The sequence below is a fragment of the Molothrus ater genome, chromosome 13 (genome assembly GCF_012460135.2).
Source record: "Molothrus ater isolate BHLD 08-10-18 breed brown headed cowbird chromosome 13, BPBGC_Mater_1.1, whole genome shotgun sequence".
NCBI lineage: Eukaryota > Metazoa > Chordata > Aves > Passeriformes > Icteridae > Molothrus > Molothrus ater.
In genome coordinates this window covers 7,434,538-7,456,505 of record NC_050490.2, presented here as the reverse complement: position 1 = coordinate 7,456,505, position 21,968 = coordinate 7,434,538, and the positions used below count along the sequence as shown (strand labels likewise).

Genomic DNA, 21,968 nt, shown 5'->3' with positions numbered 1-21,968 from the left:
GACAGACCTTCCTCCTTTCAAAAACACAGTTTGCTCCACCTAAAGCTGCAATTCCAAAAGTCTCACACATAAGCCTTGTTGCCCATGCCACCATCTTTTGCCTCAAATGATTAAATTCTGACAGAAGCTTTGGCTATAAAGCTTGTTGTCAGCATTCCTATGTCTTTTCCAACAAGCTCATTTTCAATATTTCATTTCTCAGACTGCATTCTACTGCTCTGACATCCAGTAAACAAGCAGCTGCTTACTGAATGCTATTGCTACAATGCTCAGGCTAGAACCAAACTTGCTCAAGCTTAGCTACCAAATAATTTACAGTTTTCTCATCAGCCAAAGTCAGAAGAGACCCTGACCACAGTGGGAGTTTTAGAAGTTGTTTAGTGCAATACTGGCACAGAAAGACTTAGGAACTCTGAAATTTTCACCCCATAAAATACAAAGATTACACATTCTGTCATTGTTGGGTTTTGATAATAAGAATCTAACTTCAGGAGCAGATCTGTCTGCCTCTGGGAAAATGATACCAAGATTCTATTTCCCTACGTTGCAGATGCTCTGTTATGTCAGAAACCTTTACCAGAACTACAAGAGATGGGCACTTGAGAAACAAGCACTTTGAACAGGGCCTTGGGATGTTAACTGTATTATCCAGATGCAACTTAGTTTATTTTGTCTTTGATGGTGTTTATGTTGTTAAAAACAAAAACAACTTCCACTCACCTAAGAGTGGAAGTTTTTTTAAATTTCATTTTAAAAACCCAACAAAACCAATAGAATTATTATTGAGTATGAAACAAAGTAAAAGCAGGAGAAAAAAATCTGTCTAGTAATGCTTATTTATATTTTCCTCTAATAAATTAGGAAGGCCATCTCCCTCCAAGGTTTTTACATACAGAAAAAACAGAGGAGGAGACTACAATAATTCCACACACTAAGGCAAAAAGCAAACTGTCCATAGTCAGGTGGTTTCACAGACATCTCTTCCCTAAGTCTGCTGTTTATGTCTTTAAAAAGTAACCATTTAATCCATACAACCAAAAATTGTTTCCACTACAGATGCAGGTTTTGGAAGGCTGCCAGATGGATTTCTAACTCCCAACATAAATGATCTAGAGCGATTTTTTTTCCACCTCTAACTCAATTGCTGAGACAATCAACTTTAAAATGTAGACACTGCTTAAAATGCTGCTGCTTAAAAGCTACCTAAAGGTTGACCTTAGTAAGTAATGTTGACCATAGAACCCACACTTACTCAACAAAATGTGGAGTCTTGACATTGTTGATTACTTTTTCACTTAGGTGGTGATTACCAGTTATAAAGACTGGAAGTAATCAATCCCAATTTAACAGCTGGGCCTATTGATGAAACAAAAACAAAAAAAAAATGCAAAACTAAATAAAGATTATGTTCACAATTTTGGAGATAAAGTGTGGAAAAAATACAAAATGCTGAGGAAAACAAACAAATACTAAGCACAAGTTTGTCCAACAATAGGCATGACCATATTTCTGTAGGAAAACGCTTAGTAACTTTTAAATTCTTCCTCCAAGATTCTCTTTTGTCATTGTCTTAAATTGTTCTGCACACCATCAATAGCCACAGCTGTTAAATTGTGAGGACGTGACAACAAGTCTCTAGGCAAACAACTGCTCAGAGTGAGATCCTTTTCTTTAGGATAATCAGAGCTGGCTGACAAAAGGGGGCCTTACTGAATGCTCTTTCAACAATTTCTACACCAAGAAATGCAGAGAAAAAGGGAGGGGGAAGAAAGGGAGTAGTGAGGGGGGAGCAGCACACTGCAGGAACAGAACAGCATCTTTTGCTGCCATCCATTGCTTTGCAAGCAGGAAAGGAATCTCCCCAGGTTTGCACGCACAGCACACGCTGCACTCACACCAGGTGAGGAGTGAGTGCTTTGGGCCACAGCTCTGAACAACATCTAGCACAGCACCGTGTTCTCCTTCAACCTTTCTCATGTAGGTGAAGGCTTTATTAGCTACAGAGTGCACTGCCAAAGAGATGGAGCATTCTTTTAACAAAGAAGCTAGTAAAAACTTTATACACTGTAAAGTTACTCTGATAAAAACTAGTAAATAAACCCTAACAGCTTTGGTCTGACTAGCAAGGAAAAAAAGCAAGGGCATAGAAAGCCTCAGTCTGGAATTAGGCTTGACACAAATTTGAAACTGAGGTGTTCAGGAAAGCCATAAAAAGCTCACCTCTGAAGTGACATGGTAGTGGAAACAAACACTGTCCATGTGCACTAAGCAAAGTTCTATACATTTTTTAAAATCTTGTTAACAATATAAAAGCCCATTCCTCATCCTGTGGAAGAGCTCTTACAAGTGGAGCAATCTTTGCTGAAAAAGGAGGGAATGCCCTGGTACCAGCCACAAAAAAAGTAACTAATGGTTATGTCTTAAAAGGATGTGATAATTGTCTTCTGTCAAGGTGCTGCAGGACTTCAGGTCAAAAGACACCTGGGGAGTTACAGAGGAAAATACTCCAATAAAAAGGGTTAACAAGATAGTACTTCCCAGTTTTCTTATTTTTTCAGGATATCTCAGTTAAAGAACAAAAATTTTACTGTTCTTAATTGTTATCAATTGACATTGCTGACTAAGACATTGGAACCTCATCCTCCTGCCTAAAAACACTGGAATTTAAATGCATTAATAATCAGCCACGTGCACTCTCAGGTTAGAAACAAATTTTCCTCTCAGGATATTCAATCAACTAATCAAAGCAAGAGCAGTAGGGCAGCACTTGTCAAAACCCAGACCACCTTGAGCTGTCTGTAACCACACCAGTTCTGCAGCACTAAAACTTTGCTGTCTTTCAATACAAAACTATTGCCTACAGCTGCCATCTGCCATTTCACTTCCACCTCAGCCCAAAACCACTTCTGCCCCCTAACACCACCTTTCTTTCTCACAATTTGTACCTCTCTCCATTGCTATTTAAAATAATTACACAACTTTGAGTTCTGTATGCACTTGGAAGACACCTGAAATGACAGATTCCATGGAAAGCAAAAACTATATTGATAGACCACAGCTATTAATCCTGTTATTTTAAGGCAGGATGAAGATTATTTTTAAAAAATCAGTAGCAGAGGGGCAAAAGTTTTGCCAACACATTTCACAAAGGCCACAGTTTGATGAGTGTAAGTTTCATTAACCTTCCCCTGTCCCCACTAAGCCTTTCCACCTCCACTTCAGCCCTCTCAGTTACACCAGTGCAATCACTGAGTGGCTCCAAGACAAACCATACTGAGGAACTCAGCTGGGTTAAACAGCATCTTTTGTTTTAATTCTATTATTTTAACCCAGACCAGTTCCCTGTTCAGTTAGCTACACGTGCAGCTGTGCCCACACAAGGAACAGCACAATGCCAAAGTGGGAACAAACTGCTGGAACTGCTAAGGAAACGTGACTGCCACAGCACAGCAAGATGCTCAGCTGGATGCACTCTTCAGTGCAAATATTCAAAAGCAGAGCAAAAGATGCTATTAGGCTACAAAAACATAAATATGGCCAATTATTGGCAGGACAGTGGGACCTGAAGTCACATCACTGCCTCAGCAGGTAAGCAAAGTTATGAACTTCCCACCAATTCCAGGCTGCTCTGTGTGAAGAGCCCAGCACTCCCCAAGCTGCAGTGCAGTGGGCTCACACAGCCTTTCCCTCCAGGAGCATGTTCCCAGAAACCTCCTGCTTGCATCACCTTTCACTCTTGTGAAATGCAGAAACCTGTACAAGAAGGATTAGGCTTACATTTCTTCTAATTCACATTAAAAACATTGATTTTAAAACATTAAAATCAATTCAGCCGAGTTACAAGAGGAGAAAAGGTTATCCAGGAATGCTGTTTATATACCATCCAACCATCTCAAGACTTTATTTTTCTACTTTTTGTGAAAAGGACATAAACAGTGAGTGACCTATCCAATCACTGCACAATGCCCATGTTATCAGTTTCAGAACATGATCTACCTTCTCCATTTCTCCTGAATAATATTTTATTGGAAGTCTAGCTTTATTTTCAGACAGAATCGTAGTTAATTGTTGTTGAATAATCAAAATTTTAAAATGCAGGAAAACAAAACTCTCAGCTTGTTTATTTTGAACTGATTCAAAGTTGTACCAAAAGGACTTTTTCTGAAGCCTACACTCCCTTTATATTCTGTTTAAAGAGATCTGTCTCAGTAGCAGTGGCAAAAGTCGAACTTTGAGTAAGTCATGCTCTTAAGTAGTACCATTTTCCCCTCACAAAGAAGCAGACAGACCTCCTCCTCTGCCCCCACATCAATCAGCCAGCTTTGGAAGTAACTACAAGCATGTACTGAAACTAATATTTAGTTTTACCTAAGCACTACCCCAGCACCAGAGTTTCCTTTTAAAAAAGTAGGGGGATCTCACCAAAAAAAAAGCCCTAAATTAGTCAAATTCTTTTGTGCATGGATGAACAACAGGAAAGCAAAGCCTTGGGGCCTCTGGGGAGGAACCCTGTCCCTGCAGACCTACTCTGATGTGCTCGGGAGATAAGGCTCCATAGTGACACTTAAGGAAAGGCCTGCTCACATTTGAATTTCTGCATTCCTCAAGAACAATTCATGGCAATCACTAACTTTGCAGAGGAGCTACATGAAAGCTTTGGCCAATGAATGAGGGTCATCTGCTCTTTATCACAAGGGTAAACCTCATCCTGGCCAGTTTCTAACCTTTTAACCCTGTGAATTCTTAATTTGCACATGAATAATGGAATTCTTGCCAAGAGTGCAACCTTCAGCTTCCAGTTTCTAACTTTAGAAACCAAGACCTGATCTCCTTGTGTGTTCAGATCTTAAACTCTTGGACAGATTAAAGTTTTTGATTTCCAAATGCAACACTAAACATTACAATTCTGAAGCAAAAGATAAGCTTATTGGCAAAACCTCTGACCAGGCAAAGTAAAAGAACATCCTCACACCCTGCTGCTACCAGTAACTGAAGAGAGCATTTGCTTTTTTCCTCCAAAGAAAGAATGCCCATTTAATGCCTATTCTCCACCTGTTTAATATGTATAGTTCCTTCTGTACCCTGATCACAAGGTATTTTGCCTTTGCAGCAACCTGACAACTTCTTCTAAAAAGAAAAATTGTAAAGCTACAAAATCCCCCACAAGACTTTCATTTATTTCACTTAAAATGTCTGCAAAGTTCAATCAGTTCATGAGAGCAGGCAGAAACACTGAATATGAGAGAGAAAACTAATTTTGCACATGTTTTATGGGTTCCAAATTATCACAATACAAATTATTGCCCAATTTCACAGCTTTACAGTAAAGATGACGTTCTGAAATGGGTCAGACCGGTGCATGACTAAAGAGAAGAGACTGCTACATAGGATAACTTCATGTTTGGCCACTAGTTAACCACTTAATCACTAAGTCAACAACACCTACTGTGATCATTATGGATCCGCTATCTCTTCCAGTTTTCTCCAACAGCCATAGAAAGCCTTTCAAGTATTCAAACAAGAAAAAGAAACCTTTTGTCACAGTCTTACAGAGAAGGGGAGGGAGGAAAAAAAAAAGGCTGCAAAACAAGAATCTCACTCCACAGCACACAATCTATAGGTTCACAAGACTTGGTGAAAATCAGCATAATTAAACCACCTTTCTGATGAAATAATGTACATGTGAGAAACAAATATTTACAGAAGTCCAGTATTGTCTGAATAAAATCAAATACTACAATTGCATTTACCAAGCTATTCTACTATAGTGCTCTGTACTATTCCAGAAGTTCTCTGGTATTAAGCATGGAGCTCATTCTGCAGTGTCTCCAATTTAAAGTAGCCCTGATATCCTCTTTAGGAGGGTTTTCTTGTCTAATTTTTAATCATGCTGACACACGGAAACTTAGTGAGGTTTAATGTTAAAAACTGTAATACTTGATTTTTCACCAAATACTTCATTTTTACCAAAAGTACCCACAAATTACTGAGTCTCTCAGTCCTGTACACGAGCAAGATAAAAAGTAGTATGTAGGCAGGTTTTTGAAATTGAGACTTCAGAGTTTCACATTCTTACAGCATGTGAAAACTCAGCACTCACTTGGAGCCACCTGCTTCCAGAATGGTTTTGAACCACCCAGTGCTCTGGCTCACTGAACAAGGCTGTTCACACCTTCCCGGGGCATCTCGTGGGCAGTATTTAGAATCAGGTCAGAAGGACACAGAAAGAAACTAACAAATGTTAACATTCACGCGTTTTTTAATGTAATGTAATATACCAATTTCATTAATTAGTTTCAGGTTGAATTTAGTAAAAGCTGCAACTTAGAATCAATGTCAGGTTTTCAGTGAGGTACCAGCACTAGTTTTATTCAACTTGCTACTAAGAACAGGGTCGAAGAGGTCATAGGAAGTCTTTTCCTATTAGATTAAGTTCATCAGTTAAGTCCCATTATAGAGGGAACATGAGAAGACTACATAAACTGTGTACTCTGTGTTATACTTTCTTTGAAATGAAAGTTTTCTTTACTTTGCCAAAATTTACTTTTCTTTGAAAAGTGCATTTCCATGTACTTTTGGGAAGCAAAGGGAGATCATGTTGTAGAAGTAGTCTAGTGGCAAAGCTCTGCTCTGCCATGGAAAAAGGCACAGCATTCCGTCCCTCACACACATCTCTTGCTCAATGTTTAAAGATGATAGGAAAAGAGAGGGCAACAAACACCCGGGGTCAGTCTGTTAAAGCCATACAGGCACTTAGACACAACTATTTCCTTCACCATTCACCCAGCAGTAGGGAGTCACTCCAGAAATGCAACTCTCCCTTCCCACTGGAACCACGTAAAAGGCCCTTACGGGAGGTTCCAGAGGAACCAGGTGGGACAGCACCCACATCTGCTTGGCTGAACACAAGTCAGAAAAGCAAGGTCTTACAGTTGCCCAGAAAACTTTTCCCCTCTTTCCTCTCCCAGAGATAAACATCTACATTAATCATTCCACCCTGCCCCAAGATGGCACAACACAGCGGTCAAGCTACTGAACAAGGAAATTTTTTTTTTTTTTTTTAATCAGATCTGGAGATAACCCTTGTAAGGCTGCTAGAACAGCACTTGGGAAACCAGACGCAGGACTTCTGCAGCCAGCATGACTCTGCATCACCACCTGCTCCAGGCTAGTGACACACCTAAACCACCCACACAAGGCACCACTGCCCAAGAGGTCACAGGTACCTGTGCCACTTCTGCCACATCAGGGACTGAAAAAGGGACCACCATAAGTTTTTCCCATAATCTTTATATATTTAAAAAGAAATAAAGGTTCTCTAGAATTACTCTATAATTTTGCATTTTAACTTGTCAGGTACGCAATCAAAACGATAGGTTGCTGTGTGCTGTTCAGAGAATTGCTGCCACAAACTCAGGAACAGGTTAAAAAACAAGAGCTGGGACTTACTTGCTAGTGTGAGGTGACTTTTTTGACTGAGAATGGCCCCATGTTTGTTGAGAGCTAAGCACTGGTAAAATCCTTCATCAGACAGTTCTCCCTTCTTTCCTTCTACTTCACTGATATACAACGAGCCATTGGATAAAGTGTAGATCCGTTCGTTTTCAGACACTTTGCCTCCATTTTTCAGCCATGTAATAGTTATAGGAGCTTCACCACGGGCTTGGCAGTCTAAAACCACCGGATCCTTCCTTGACACAGTAACGTCCTGAGGCTCTTTCACAAAAAACAGTTCACTAAAGCACCACACTCCTGAGAAGAAAAAAGAAAAAAAAAAGGAAAAAATGTTTTTGTCTGTAAGGACAGACATGTAAGCAGAGACACTGCAAGTTAAAAAGCGCACTGTGAGCTGCGAGTCATCCCCACAGCACGAGGTGAAGCCATCGGTATCACACACGCTCCGAGCGCTCCCAACTCGGACAACTCTGGGGAAACTTGGTACTGACTCCACGCGGCGCGAAGCCCTCAGGCTGTAAAAAGCCAAGGAGCCGGAGAACCAGCGCCTTCCACACCGAGCGAACCGGCCACGGCCACGGCACGGGCGGGGGCGCGGTGACCCCGGACCCCGGGGGCCGCGCAGCGCTGGGGCGGCCACACAGGTGCGACCGCTCCGCCCGGCCCGCTCGCTAATTTTACAAGCCTGCCAAAGCAGCCGGAGCGGGGCGCGTCGTAAAAAGGCTGATTTTACAAGGAATCGTTAGCGAAAACCTCTCACCAGAGCGCGGAGGGGCCGCGCACCGCCCGCGCCCCTCACGCCCCCCCCCGCCCCGTCGCGGCGCGAACAAAGCGCGGAGCCGCCGCCGGTTCCCGCTCCCTCCCCGCCGGTCCCGCCGATGCCGGATAAATAAAGCCACGTGCGGCGGCCGCAGCGGGGCCGGACAATGGGGCTCGGGCCGGCCGGACTCACCTGGCAGCGGGAGCAGCAGCAGCAGCAGCGCCCGCGGCAGCGGCCGGCGGCGGAGCGGCGCCATTCAGCGGGACGCGGCTGGCATGCCCCGCCGGCCGCTCCACACACCGGTCAGCGGGCGAGGGGAGGAGACTGGGGACGGACGGAGCGGCCCCGGCGCGCCCGTCCCGGCCCTACTCTCTGCATCTCGTCTCCATTGGCCTTTGGGGAGAAGAGGGGCGAGGGGCAGGGCCGGCCGGAGGAGGGAGGGAGGGAGGGCGCTGGACGGGGCGGGCCGCAGGGCGGGGGTCGCGGCGGACAATGCGGCGGGGCCGGCCGGCAGCGCGCACGAGGGGCCGCGGGCTCCGGCGCCATCTGGGCCGAGCACGCCCCGCAGACGCGGCCCCTCCGGGCGGCACCGGGACCCGACGGCAGCTCCGCCGACCCCCGAGCCGGGTGGGCGCTGCCGGCTGTGGTACTGGGCGGGCGGGCTGAGCCTTCCAGCCGCGGCTGGAGCTGCCGGCCATGCCTTCCCCCGGCACGCCGGGCTCCCCCGAACACCGCACGGCTCACCGGCGTGGCCAGCATCGGCAACGCGTGCGCTGGACCTGGCGCGGCGTTACCCAAGGGCTGTGCCAGAGCTCCCCGCCCAGAGCACCGGACCAGTGCTGAGCCAGCAAAGCACCAGTACTGAGCACTGGACCCTGCACTGCCCAGTGCAGGTGCTGAACTGTTCAGGTGTGCCAGAGCATCCTCGCACCCAGATAAAACCAGCCTTCCCACACATGCAGATAAATGACTTGATGATGGGCATTGATCAGAAATAAAAAGATGACATTCTGAAATGGGTTAGTAGTTCTCACTGAGCCCATCCTACAGCACCCATAAAACGACTTCCAGCAGGCCACATGGGACAGGACTATGCTTTCGAGGATGAGCTGCCCTATACTTACATCCTCAGAAAACAGCCTTAAGTTTACATCTGCCTCAAACTAACTTGCAAAAATGCAACCTAAACAGAACACATGGCTTCAGAATTCATGGTATCAGCACCACCTGGATAATGTGTAGGGGAGATACCATCAGATGCTGCCACTATCATTTAAGCTTTCCGTTCCACCCCTGATTTTACTCCATGCTTGCAGCCAGCAATTTCTAGTCTCTTTTTTTGTCTGTTCAGATTTCTAGTTTCTAAAGTTACCATGTAGGAAGGCATCTTCTTACTCAGCAGATTTGCCCTATGTTTGCATTCATTGTGAGAGCTGCTGACTTCAGTGACAGGCAAGTTTTTACTGCTTTTTGTTCCTGCCAGTGCTGCAAAGCTCACAGAGCTGAGAGCTGGCAGCCAAACCAGCCCCTTCTGCTGCATCATCACCACGACTGACTACAGCTTGAGTCAGTGACTCCTCTGAAAGTCTTTGGGGGAAAGTCAGAACTACTAAAATGTGATGTAAGCCATAGGTTGATCTACATCACCTTCCTCACTTGTCAAAAATACATAAGCAGAGTTTTCAGGGAAGATAATTAGGAAATATTTGCTTTACATGCAAATCACTTACCTAAAAAGCATCCAGACAGCTTCACTTTGCAGAGCAGAACTGTACGTGTGCTGCTTTGGTGTCCAAATAGGACCAAATACAGCAACAGGATCCACTTGACCAAATAGTTTTCAATTTTCCTCAGTGTTTTAATTTATCTAATCAGAAAAGTGTGAACTGTGAAAAAGAATCACAAGCAGTTCTGTTTATATTATTTTTTGAGCATTAAGAACTAAATATTAATTCTTTCTCGTGGTAAACACACAACTTTCATCTGCAGCTCATGCTAAACTCTGGTTCATCAGTGTGACCTGCATTTGAGATTTACTAGAGGAGCTCAGCACACCTACACGAGAACCACAGTAGAGAATGCAATATCCAGTAACATTTCTATGCCAGATGCCTCAGTCAGTTGGTGGAGTGGCTGGAGCTGTCCCTGGGAGATGTAAGGCCATTTCCCTGCAGACCTTGGCACTGCTTCCTGCAGGCATGAGTAGGTGGCTGAGCTGTACTGCACAGCACTGGACACTATCCCACCTGTCCCAGGGGAACACCTCCTTGTTCACCAGCCCTTTTTGAAGGACGAGTTGGTCTGAGCTGACCAGGGGACAAAATAAAAGCCAACAAAGAGACAAGCAAGTTGTAGTCCTGTTCTTCTTGCGGGCTGGTTTGCCTTACCTGTGTCATCTGTGCTCACTGCTGTGTTCTGCTGTCATGAGGAAAGTGCTTTACCATCTCCCCAAACTACACTGTGCCAACAGGAGATTTTGAGTAATGAGATCAAATGCAATATTTGTCTTAAATGGCTTAACAAAGCAAGTGCTTCCCTCTGGAATGCTCCTTGTGCCTGTGTCTGGGCAGCTACAAACACCAATATTTTCATTTTCACATTTCTCTTTAACAAAATAAGTAATGCAATTATTACTAGAACTAAGCAGTTCAGTAGCTAGATGAGTATAAACTCTCCCTCTTTAATTTGTCAGGATTAATTATTTTAACACGTTTCCCAGTAATTAATTGGGTAAGAGATAGTGCAGACTTGTGATAACATATCTAAATTAATATATAACTGATAAACTCACTGAACCACAGTTTAAAGGCATTGCCAGTTGTAAGTTTGTCAAATACATAGTATTTGTAAATATGCAGCCAATAAACGCAATTATCTACTTGGCCAACCATTTCAGAAGCATTATCTTGAGGAAGACAGAAAGGCAGTCCAGGAGCACAAGATCTTGCAGCCAACATAAACAAAGCCATGCCTACTTTGCTGCAAGTTAGCAATTTTTCCTCTGTCACCAACACAGATTTTTTTGCTTGACTCGAGCTGTATTTTTGGTTATCCAAACTTCCCCAGTTTTTGAAACCCTTTTTAATGTAAGAACTCTCTTTGAAGTGCTATCAACAGCTGGAACAACAGCATGCTGTTGAGGTTGCTGTCTGTAAATAACCTGATTTACCTTATGCTGCATTTCAGCCTCAGCCCTGGCCACACTGATCTATATGCTTCCTGGAAAGAAAGATTTTTAAAATCAGATTGACTTGAACAGAACTGACTCAATGTTTTGCTCCATGGGCAGATGGCAATACAGGACTGCTAAACTGAGCTAGGGCTATAAAATCCAGAATTTTGGTACTATTATGAAACAAAGAGTGGGATTTTCCAAACATGAATGAAATCTCATCATTGTGGTGCACATATGCTTGGTCTAAAGTGTTCCCAACATGTCTAGAAAGCAAACTGATAGCCAGGAGTCTTCCCTGGGATGGAATGTAGCAGCCTCAGGAAAAGCAAAGAAGCTGGAAATTCACTAACTGGACCTTCCCAATGTGAACTCTGTATTTATGAGATCACTGCAGCCCCAAACCCAGGAGGGAGAATGCAGTTCTTTCCACATCAGAATATAATTTTTCTGATGTTAGAACACTTACACCTCCTTCAGCTTAAACCAGAAACAGTCCTGTTTAGTCTGTGGTCAGTTTTGCACTGAGCATTTCACCCCTATCTGAGAAAATGAATAGCATCATGCTCTTTCATCCCTGTGATCTGGAAACAGCTGTCACAGCAGCATGGATGGAGCTGGGTTCCCACACACTGCTGCATCCCACCTGATCTAACAAGCTCAGGAATGGGAAAGTGGTTTTGCCCACATGATCTTTTCTCTTGTTTTGGCTTCATAGGGCTGTGCTCTAACACTGCAATGTCATGGAACAGAAAAGGAGGGGAATGAGCACCTCTGGGTGGGAAACTAGAGGTGGGGAGAGTTATTTACAGCAGTTAAAAGTGTCCCCACTGGAATATGTCCAATCACTATCCTCAATTAGCTGGAGCCCATAAGATGTGGGAGCAGGGTCCCAGAGCCCAAATCCATTTTTAAATGGACATATAATCATTATCCTGGTCCCCCACAGGCTCAGCCCTTCCCAGCTCCCAGTGCCAGGTCCCAGCTCATCCTCCAGCTCTGCTGGTGTCACTGCTGGTGTGGAGGAAGCTGGAGCTGCCGGCATCACAGGGTACCTGCAGCACAGGCAGCTGAGTGTGGCTGTAGCAGTACAGGAGCTGCAGCCCAGGGCAGGCTGGGAGCAGTGGTAATTGCCAGAAACCCATTAATTGCAGGGGAATTACTGCAATTTGCAGCAGCCAGCTCTGCCTTCAGACAGAGTCCCCAAAGCCCAGCTAAGGGGCTGCCACAATGCTGCAGTCCTGGCAGGGTGTCATTAACTCTTCTTCTCAGGGCAGCCCCTTTTGTCCTTACCATTCTTGCTCTGAGTGTTTTTGATCTGGTGTCACTGTAAGCATGCTTAGACACTTGTTTCTCATGCCAAACTCCTGACCCAATTACAACTGTATTCCCAGATTTTAAGTATGTTACACTAAGTCTATTATAAAGACTCACCATAAAAATGTTTACTTTTGGCACATTTGGTCACTTAGTAGATTCTTGTTTCATTCTACACCTGTGTACAGTTACCATCTCCATTGCCTTCTCAGCAGAGATTCACTCCTTCCATGAGCAGATGGGCAAGGACACTTCGGGCTGAGCCCTTGGGATGCTAATGAACTTTCTCTCCAGGCAGCTTTCGTGTACAGGAAAAGCACACCTTGACAAAGGCATTTTAACACAGTTCTCATCTTGTCAGAAAACAACTCCAAAGAGAAAGCAATAGAATTATTTCCTATTTTTCCCCTTCTAGCCACCTTCCAGTGTTTCACTGGCCCAAACCAGTGGTGTACCTTTGCCAGATTGTTTCGCAGTGCCCCAGAGGCAGCCTTCAGATGTTTACTCCCACACTTGAAGGCTCATCACACCAGAATGAAGAGGAACCCTGCCATGAATTTCAGCAGGAGATAGATGACATCCCATCATCTTCTCTCCTGCTGCCAGACGTAACCACAGGCAGTTTAAAAGAGCAACCTCACAGGGATCTGGCAAAGTGCATTCCCTTGCTCTCCCATGCCCCTTTGCTGCTACTGGAAGGTGTGAAAAATACCTAAAATAGTAATTTTTGGTCAGTCAGCCTTCTGTTTCCTAAAGGCAAGCCACCAGATCTTGTTGGTACTTTTAACAAATCATACAGCTACAGAGAAAGGAACATACCTGATCCCAGATGCACTCTTGCCCTCATATACAGTGTAAAGACTTTATGGTGTGGAGTTTGGATTTATTGCAGCTCCAAGCTCTCTCTTCTGGCCTTCATGCCACAGCTGATCCTCCTCTGCTTCAGTGAATTTCTCTGAAGACATAACCTGCCAGAAAAGCCTTTCTGTTTTTCAGTAGTGCTAATTTTTTCCTGGTTTATCTCCCTAACCTAGCTCTTAGGGGTAGGAACACCAAGGGTTGCAGCATGGAGCAGAAGGTATGGCAATAGCACGGGACAGTGGCTCAGATCAGCCAAACCACCATGAACATTTCCCAGGCCTGCACACTTCTGCCATGCCCCCTTGGGCATCCAAACAAGGAGCTAAGCACCATTTACTTCCTCTGAGCTCAGGGGTGCTCAGCACTCCTGGGAGGAAAGTCCTCACCACTTGGCTGGCATGGGGCCAAAGGGACAGCAGACTGGCAGCAGCAGCAGCTGGAATTTGCACACTGAAACACAGAATAGCTTCATAAAGGACTTATGCATATGTTGAAATTGTGAGGCACAGGAATGGCCAGCAAGTGGAGACTCCCATTTTATGGGAGCTGTCCCATAAAATGCATTTGCAATGTATATATATTTTTAATTGGCTCAGTACAGTCCCCTCTCTCAACCCTTTCCCCAGTATGGAAACAAATAAAATCCTGGAAATGCTGCAGTACTGTACTCTGATGTTATCTTCCATGAATCAGTGTTTAGGCACTGGGTTGATACAATAAGTATCAGACCAAGAATAACTCAACAGAAAGAAAATATCTCCTAGGTTACCCTTTTCTATGTTTCAGTCTACAAAGGAATCTCTCAGAGGCAGCTTTTTGTTAGTCTGTCATGCTTATCATGATAACCCACTCTTCTGCAGCTATTTGTTTAGCAACATGCATGAAATATGGTCTCCTTTCATCCCTATATGTTACCTTCATTTTGCTGTTACAACAGGAAACAGGCAAATAATTTCTTCCTCTTTTCCTCTATATGTTTACAATGATAAAACAAATATTAGAAATAAAATAAATGAAAAACAAGGCAAGTCAGAAGCTAGCTAGCACTTGGACATACTGCTGAATATACTGTGCTACAGATACTTATTTATTTTTGCTGTGAAAGATTGTCTTTCCTTTGTCTGTGCATTCTCAGCCTGTTAACAACATGGTCTCTCCTCTTATCTACAATTTATCCCAAGGAACTATTAAAAAGAAGGATTGGGGGAGGCTTCCTGCTGCTCTTGTCCCATTTCATCTCCCAGAGACATAAGGAATTGCTGGTCAGGGAGAGGCCACTTGGCCAAAGCAGGCTGTGCCCCATGGGTTTATCTCGGTGCTGCCAGCGCTGCTCCCTCCAGCGCGCGGCCCTGTCACGGGAGAGCGATCGCCTCTCAGGAGTGTGAAGATAAACAGATTTGAAGCCTTCAAGGCATGTTCCCACCACCTCCTCCCCCTCACATGCACACAGAGGCTCGGCCTGCAAATGCCCCTGTGCACAAGGCGGCTTTGGGGATGCAGACTGAGATGTTTTTGAAGGGCCACACGAAGCTGTGACTTGCACCAAAACGGCTCTGCCGAGAATTCGGGCTGACCCGCTAAAGGCAACACCTGGGTGCAAGGAGCGAGCTGAGGGGGGTGAACCCAGGGGAGCCAAAAGCTGGGCATTGCAGGGGTGATTTCTTTTGATGCCCAAATTGCTGCCTCCATCAGCTGCAGTTGCTGGGATTTTATCTCAGCTGGGCTGCAGGAGTCACTTGGGGGCCTGTGGGGATCTCTCCTGTTTAAAGACTCTGGAAGAACTGTCTGCCCAGTGCTGCACAGGATATGAAGGCAGGAGACATAGCTGGATCACAGTGCCCTGCGTGGCCCAAGGGACTGGGGGGAAACAAAGCAGCCCACCCCAATTCCTCCTTCCCCTGCATTGTTACTAACCTGGCTTAGGTCGCCAGCTGGTCTCTGCCCAGGCACAGCAGAACAGGAGGAGATCAGGAGCTCTGCTGGAAGCACATCCCCAGGTGCCCTCAGTTTAATGCAGTTCAGCATTTGCCACTCTAGCATAGGCACTGCCAGCTGCAAAGAGGTTGTGTGGCCAAGTGAGGAATCAAGAGAACTAATCCTGATAGAAATAACTTGGGGGGCAAATTACAACTTGTTTTGTTTTGTTTTGCTGGAATTAATTCCCTAATTCAATTTAGGTATGGCTGCATAATGTATCAGGAGAGCAACCTGAAAGCAGTAAAAGGTGCTCATAGTGTAACTGTGCTGCTATCCAGCTATCTGTGCTGCTAATCATTAGTCCAGGATTATGTTTGCTAAATGCTAAATAACATTTTGCTGTTATCTGTGTTCAGATACCTCTGTAAAACCACAGAGGCCAGATGCTGGCACATGACGGAACTTGTATTATTTAAATAATACACATATGGAATACATACCAAAATGTTCATGCTAAGTAACTAGGGGAAAAAAGTATGTGTGCCATGTGTGTGGGGCAGTTATGACAAGTTAGGGAGTTAAACTGGCCTAATGTGCTCACTGAGGACCAGCCACTGCAAGTCACTAAGGGCAAGTCCCATCTGGGGCAGCTGGGTCTGTCCTACCCAGCCTCAGCAAGCTGCAGCACCCAAAGCACAATGTCTAACCAGAGCAAACCTTCAACACACACACAGCAGCCCTCCAAATCCTGCTGGCTTTTCAAACTCCTGCTGGCTTCAGTTGGAGCCTGCCCCGTTAACACCTCCAGTGCAGGACACCCCCAGTCACATCCTGCAGCCCACTCCCACCACAGCCCAGCCCCGCAGCAGCTGCAGCCCCACACCAACTGAGTGAGCTGCTTCAATTCCATACAGCCTGATCAAGATTAATTTCTTTCTCCAGTGAGAGATCAACTGATTCAGCCTGTTTGCACCTTCAGAGTCAATTAAATAGCTGGACCTTTTCCAGTAGAGAAAAGCATTTATGTGACCAAAATGTTGTTAGTTGTCCAAATTCAGGTCTACATAAGCATGCAAAATTTCAACTTCACCTCTTATCTTGACAAAATTGTAGACATCTATATAAATGAAAATCTGTTCTTAGAAAGGCTTACAGTCAGATGTCAAATTCTCAGTGTGGAGAATAACAAAATTAATTAATTTGCAAAATAATAATTTTTAGCTACATATTACTAGATCTCAATTATATTATATTGAATGAAGCAGCACCTCACATTTTGATAGCTAACCTTTCATTATACTAAGAAAAGCACTTATAATGATTTGATAAAGCACAAAGGATTACTTTGTACTAACCTGTGAAATAATTTTTCTGTGAGTCTTCAGCACAGGATGTCTTTAACTACTAGACTGAGACCCAAAATAGGAATGAACAGCGTCTCAGATCCCTGGTTTTGGGCCCATTTCTGTAGGTCTACATAGAAAGGCAGGCATTTATTTAAAACTCTGCATTACAGCAAGCAATAGTGCATGAACAACTAATTAGGCATAAATCTATTAAGGATGGACAACTAATTGCTGGGCAGGAATACATAGAATGGAGGGGCTCATAACTCCATCAAACACTTTCTGAAACTGAATTTATTATATAGTTATCATAACTAGAAAATAATGTGTTGTAGCTGTTCATCATAAATAAAATATATTCTCATTAACTACAGCTAGAGAGTAATTTCTAATATCTCCTATAGAGAAATTCCTTTACTTGGGCAAAGGAAGAAAGCAGATTTTCCAGACAAAGGGATGGCATGGCATGGTCTGGCCTGGGTAACTTCTACTAAAGTGGCATAGTTTGTCATATCTGACAACCCACTGAAGAAAGTTATCACTAGTTAAGGGCCTGACCCTGCATTCCTTAAGTAGACAAAAATCCCTTTGAAGTCAATGAAGCATCCTGCTCAGATAACTATATCAGGATTTGGCAATTAATGAAAACTTCTAATTTCTTAAGTAGATTATAAAAGGTTTTCCTTGAAAAATAACTATTACATGTTACTCACAGCAACTCCTTCACAGTGTGGGTTTGCTTCCAGCAGCTCTTGCAGCACAGGAACTGTTTTTCACTAACTAGGAATTACCAAAAGTCAAAACCACATTGTTTTCTATTTGCATTGATCTGCCTTAAATATTCTTCTCTAGCTGATGTCTAGTTGAAGGTTTTGACAGCTTTGCATTCAAAAGGTCAGTAAGCAGTCCTTGGGGCAATTTGATTTAAACCTTTAGCATTTTGCATACTCCCAAGCAGCAGTGCATAGAAGGAGGTGTATTCACAGCCTCTGAAAGGTCATACTTCCCAGCCCTCAAAACAAAACCCCAATCAGAAATATTCCAGCTTGTAAAAATATCAGAAAAGCTAATTATGAAAACATTTGCCATTGAATTAAACTCAAAATAGGTTCAGAAAAACAAATTGTAGTGTATGTTTTTAGACCGGTGTATTTCAACGGGAAGTTTTACATTCTGTCACAATTGGGAAAGCTGCCTTATCTGTCTTTCCTCAGGAGGCAGGCTCACTTAATGTCTGTTTAGGTTTTCCAAGCCACTTGGCCTCCCCCTCCCCAAAATCCCAAGCCTCTCTCTGGGATGAGAACCTGAAACCTACAATGCAAAATTTGTTTGAAGTCTCATTAAGCAAGAAACCTCAAATTAAGGGCAGCTCAGCAAAACAAAACATTTTTCTACAGAATCACGTGGACAATAAACCAAGCATTACATGGAAGTTCTCCCTCATTATCCCCTTTGTGAGTTGTTTGTATTCTGATTAGCGTGCTAGTGATATACGTTCCACAGAGAAAAAGCAATTAAGTCTCCACTTCAAAGAAAAATGATTTAATATAAGAGCACCAAAGCTTGTGCTTGCATCTCCTACTGATTCTGTGATGCTGCAGAGCAAAATGGCAGCTGTTAAATGCTTAGTTCCCATTTATAACCCTAGAAGATGGTACATGTGGGTTGTCTTTTAAATGAATAGACATTTCAAAAACATGCTTCTAGGCCACCAGAGGTATGGGCTCCTTGGTGGTGCTCAGACTGCAGATAAATGAGTTCCTCTCAGTTCACATCATAAGAACTGCAGAGTGAGTCTTTTAGTAGTTCATAAAAAAGGGGAGATGGTTTAAAATAAACAAACTGCCTGATAAAAAGCAAAATCTCATAGAAAAATAATATCATAAGACCCTATGTGAAGAAATCAAGCACCGCAACAAACTAATTAATGAGAAACAGAAACCACACATGAACAGCATGAAAATTAACAGACAGAAGAATCTCATCTCCTAACAACTGACATTATTTTTGACCCCACAAGAAATTAGTAAAATGAAGACAACATTTAGAAGTACACAAATTCAGTTTTAAGTATTTCATATGTTTTAGTAAGTTACCATTACCACAATACAATTCCCACCCTAGGGAATTGATGAGGATCATGTATTTGATAAGTAATGCTGAAAATGCACTGAAGGGGAAAAAAAAAAAAGGAAATGTGTGCTGATCCAGGACACCTTTCACATTGACAGTATGCCAGAGGCAGGCATGGATTTCAAGGATATGTGTGCAGATTTCTGTAAAGATATCATCAATTAGTGAAATAGCACCAAACTGTGCTATGGATCTACAGAACAAATCAAATGTCAAGGCACACCATAGCTTAGAAGTAAGTGTATGTATGAAATAGTGAGGTTAGAGAGAGAGAAACAGGATAAAGAAGGAATATTAGTAGTTTACACTCACGTATTTTGCCCAGGTTTTATGCATTGGTCCTAGTCTCTAACCAAAAAAAAACCAAAAAAAACAAACTTGTTTGAAATGCTACAGATGTGATATTTTAATAGTAATTTAAAATAATTTAAGTAATGTGTTCTTCAAACTGCATAAGCGAAGACTCAATGGCACTTTCTATAGAAATTATTGTTTTTCACTTTGAAGGGAAAAACCAACAACACCCACTGCCCCAAACATCCAAGTGAGTGTTGAATGTCTTGTTCATGCCTAAAGTCTCATTTCCCTACCACCAGACTGCAGAGCAGTTACACAGACATTATCTTCAGAGTAAAGGAGAAATTTTCAAGTTTCTACTGCAAGTCTTTGTTGAGGTTAATCTACACACTTACCTTTTTTAGGCTGAATAAATTCCCTTCAAAAGCATCATAACTATTTATTCAGAAACACCCTTTACTATATAACTGTAATAATTAACACACAAATAAAGACCACTACCAGCCTTATTAAGCATGCAACAGGAATAGTTGAACTTCCTAGAGAAGTTCAGCCCCTGAAAAGTTTCCCAGAGGTTTCACACCATCCTAACACATCTAACCCCTGTGCCAGCAGCTCACATCCCTGCTGTGCCCCATCACCCACTGAGCCCAGGGGGCCTGGCCCAGGCATCTCCAGTGCCCAGGGAGGCCCCGTGGCCACTCCCGGCCCAGCCAAGAGTCCAAATCCCAGGCAGAGCCTCCACTGAAGTCTCCAGGTTCTATACAAGATGTATAATGCCTGGAATCAGCACTGAGCTGCAGAAGCCACAACCAACAGGAGGGAATTGTTTTGCTTACAGCTCTCCAGCTTGGAGCAGCCCAGAAAACTGCAATCACAAACTCCCCTGAATTTTCAATGTGGTGTTTTTAAAACTGAGAAAAGCAAAACAATTCCTGTTGCAGTCATTCTCTGCCTCCTGTTGTGATACATCCCCTGCCCTAGAATGTACATTTTTCTCAAGATCTTTTTCATCTCTCAGTTTCTTCATAGATCAATATTTCTTAACCAGATCTGCACAAAGTCTCTTATCAAGCATCAACCTGTATATTCATTTTTTCCCCAGCAGATTAGCTCTTACCTGCCTGAGAAACTCTTCTTCCTTACCCCTCACCTGGCACCTCAGCTGGGTGTTAAGAGCAATGAAATCAGTGGGACAGAGCTGGTTGCTGGCTCACAAGGAAGCAGCTGTTAACCTCTCCTCTGCAATGGCACAGTAAGAAATCTGCAGCTGGCATGCAGAACTGTGTTTCTAGTGAAAAAAATGGGTGTTCATAGGAGCATCTCTGGAATTTCCCCCTCTCTCTCTGTGTATGTGCTTCAGGGAATACAGAGGTTGATGGGCAGAAAATACAAGTGCAAAGGGACATGCAGCAGATCCCAAAGAGCATCTCCCTGGTTGCCCAAGACTTAAACCTTGTTTGGCTGCCCATGACCCCCTACAGAAGCCTCCCAGGTTGCTTCCCCTTGCACTGCCCTGCTCACAGAGGTGAGGGCATTTAGTCTCCCCTAAGAGCCAGGGTTTACAATTCCAGAATTCCTTGACAAGCTACCAAACCCACCCTGCTCCCTTCCTCATGACAAACAGCAGCCTAGGACAAGTCCTGACCTGCACAGGGGTCTGCACCAGCCTGTTGGCCCTTCTGCAGCCCTCACTCCATCCAGCAAAATTCAAGCCATGTCTTTTACTCCTCCCTGGCTTTTCCCTGGCTGCTCTGTGTTCAGGCACACAAGGCAGGTCTCCTTCAGATTGTGCCATCCTCCACAAAGGCTGCCCCACTCCCATCACCCTGTCCCATCTGACCAGAGGGTTGGAGCACCTCTAAGGAAAGGCTGAGAGAATTGGGATTGTTCTGGAAAAGAGAAGGCTTCAAGGTGACCTTACTGTGGCCTTCCAAAACCAAAAGGGAACTTAGAGGATAGATGGGGCAAGACATGTAGTGACAGAGTTCAAACTGAAAGACAGTAGGTTTTGATTGGATATTAGGAAAAACTTCTTTACTGTGAGGATGGTGAGTCACTGGCACAGGCTGCCCAGTGAAGCTGTGGCTGCCCCATGCCTGGAAGTGTTCAGGGGCAGGTTGGATGGGGCTTTGGGCAGCCTGGTGTGGTGGAAGGTGTCCCTGCCAATGGAAGGGGGTTGGAACTGGATGATCCCCTCCCCACCTAGGCCATTCTGTGATACTCAGCATCACCAAGCCCTCCTTTACTTAAGCGCAAGCTGCCATCACCACTCCCCCACAAACTTAGTTTAAAGGACCAGCTGCTGGGCACTCCCTGCTGCTGGGGCAGGGTTTTAGGGCCCCTCTCCCACTCCCCACCCAGCTGTGCACCTGCCAGGAAGGTTCCCAGAGCAGGGAGGAGCCTGGCCCTGCCTCACCTGCTCAGTGGCCTTGCTGAGGGGCCTCCCCTCAGCATCTCTAGGCTGGCCATGCACTGAAGGCTGACAGTGACCCAGAGCTTCTAGAAAAACACAATGTGTGTTTTTGCAAGGCTGCACATCTCAGGAGCAGAACACCAGGAAACAGCACTGCTGCATCTTCACTGCTCTGCAAAAGCAGCAGCATGTTGTAGTGGAACTACTGCCGTGGCCTACCTAGGAGTACAAAAATTACTCAGTTCTTGCTATTTCAAGATTACTGATTTGCACTTCAAAGAACTCAATCACAAC

General features: G+C 44.1%; 1 protein-coding gene across 1 annotated transcript in view; it reads right to left on the bottom strand.

Annotated features, from left to right (window-relative positions):
• Positions 1–8,492, bottom strand: part of PRTG (protogenin) — a 71,579-nt gene extending 63,087 nt beyond the window's left edge. The window contains 2 exon segments of the mRNA XM_036389759.1: positions 7,450–7,752; positions 8,408–8,492. Coding sequence (XP_036245652.1) covers positions 7,450–7,752; positions 8,408–8,492 — 388 coding nt within the window.
• Between the last annotated feature and the right edge of the window lie 13,476 nt (positions 8,493–21,968).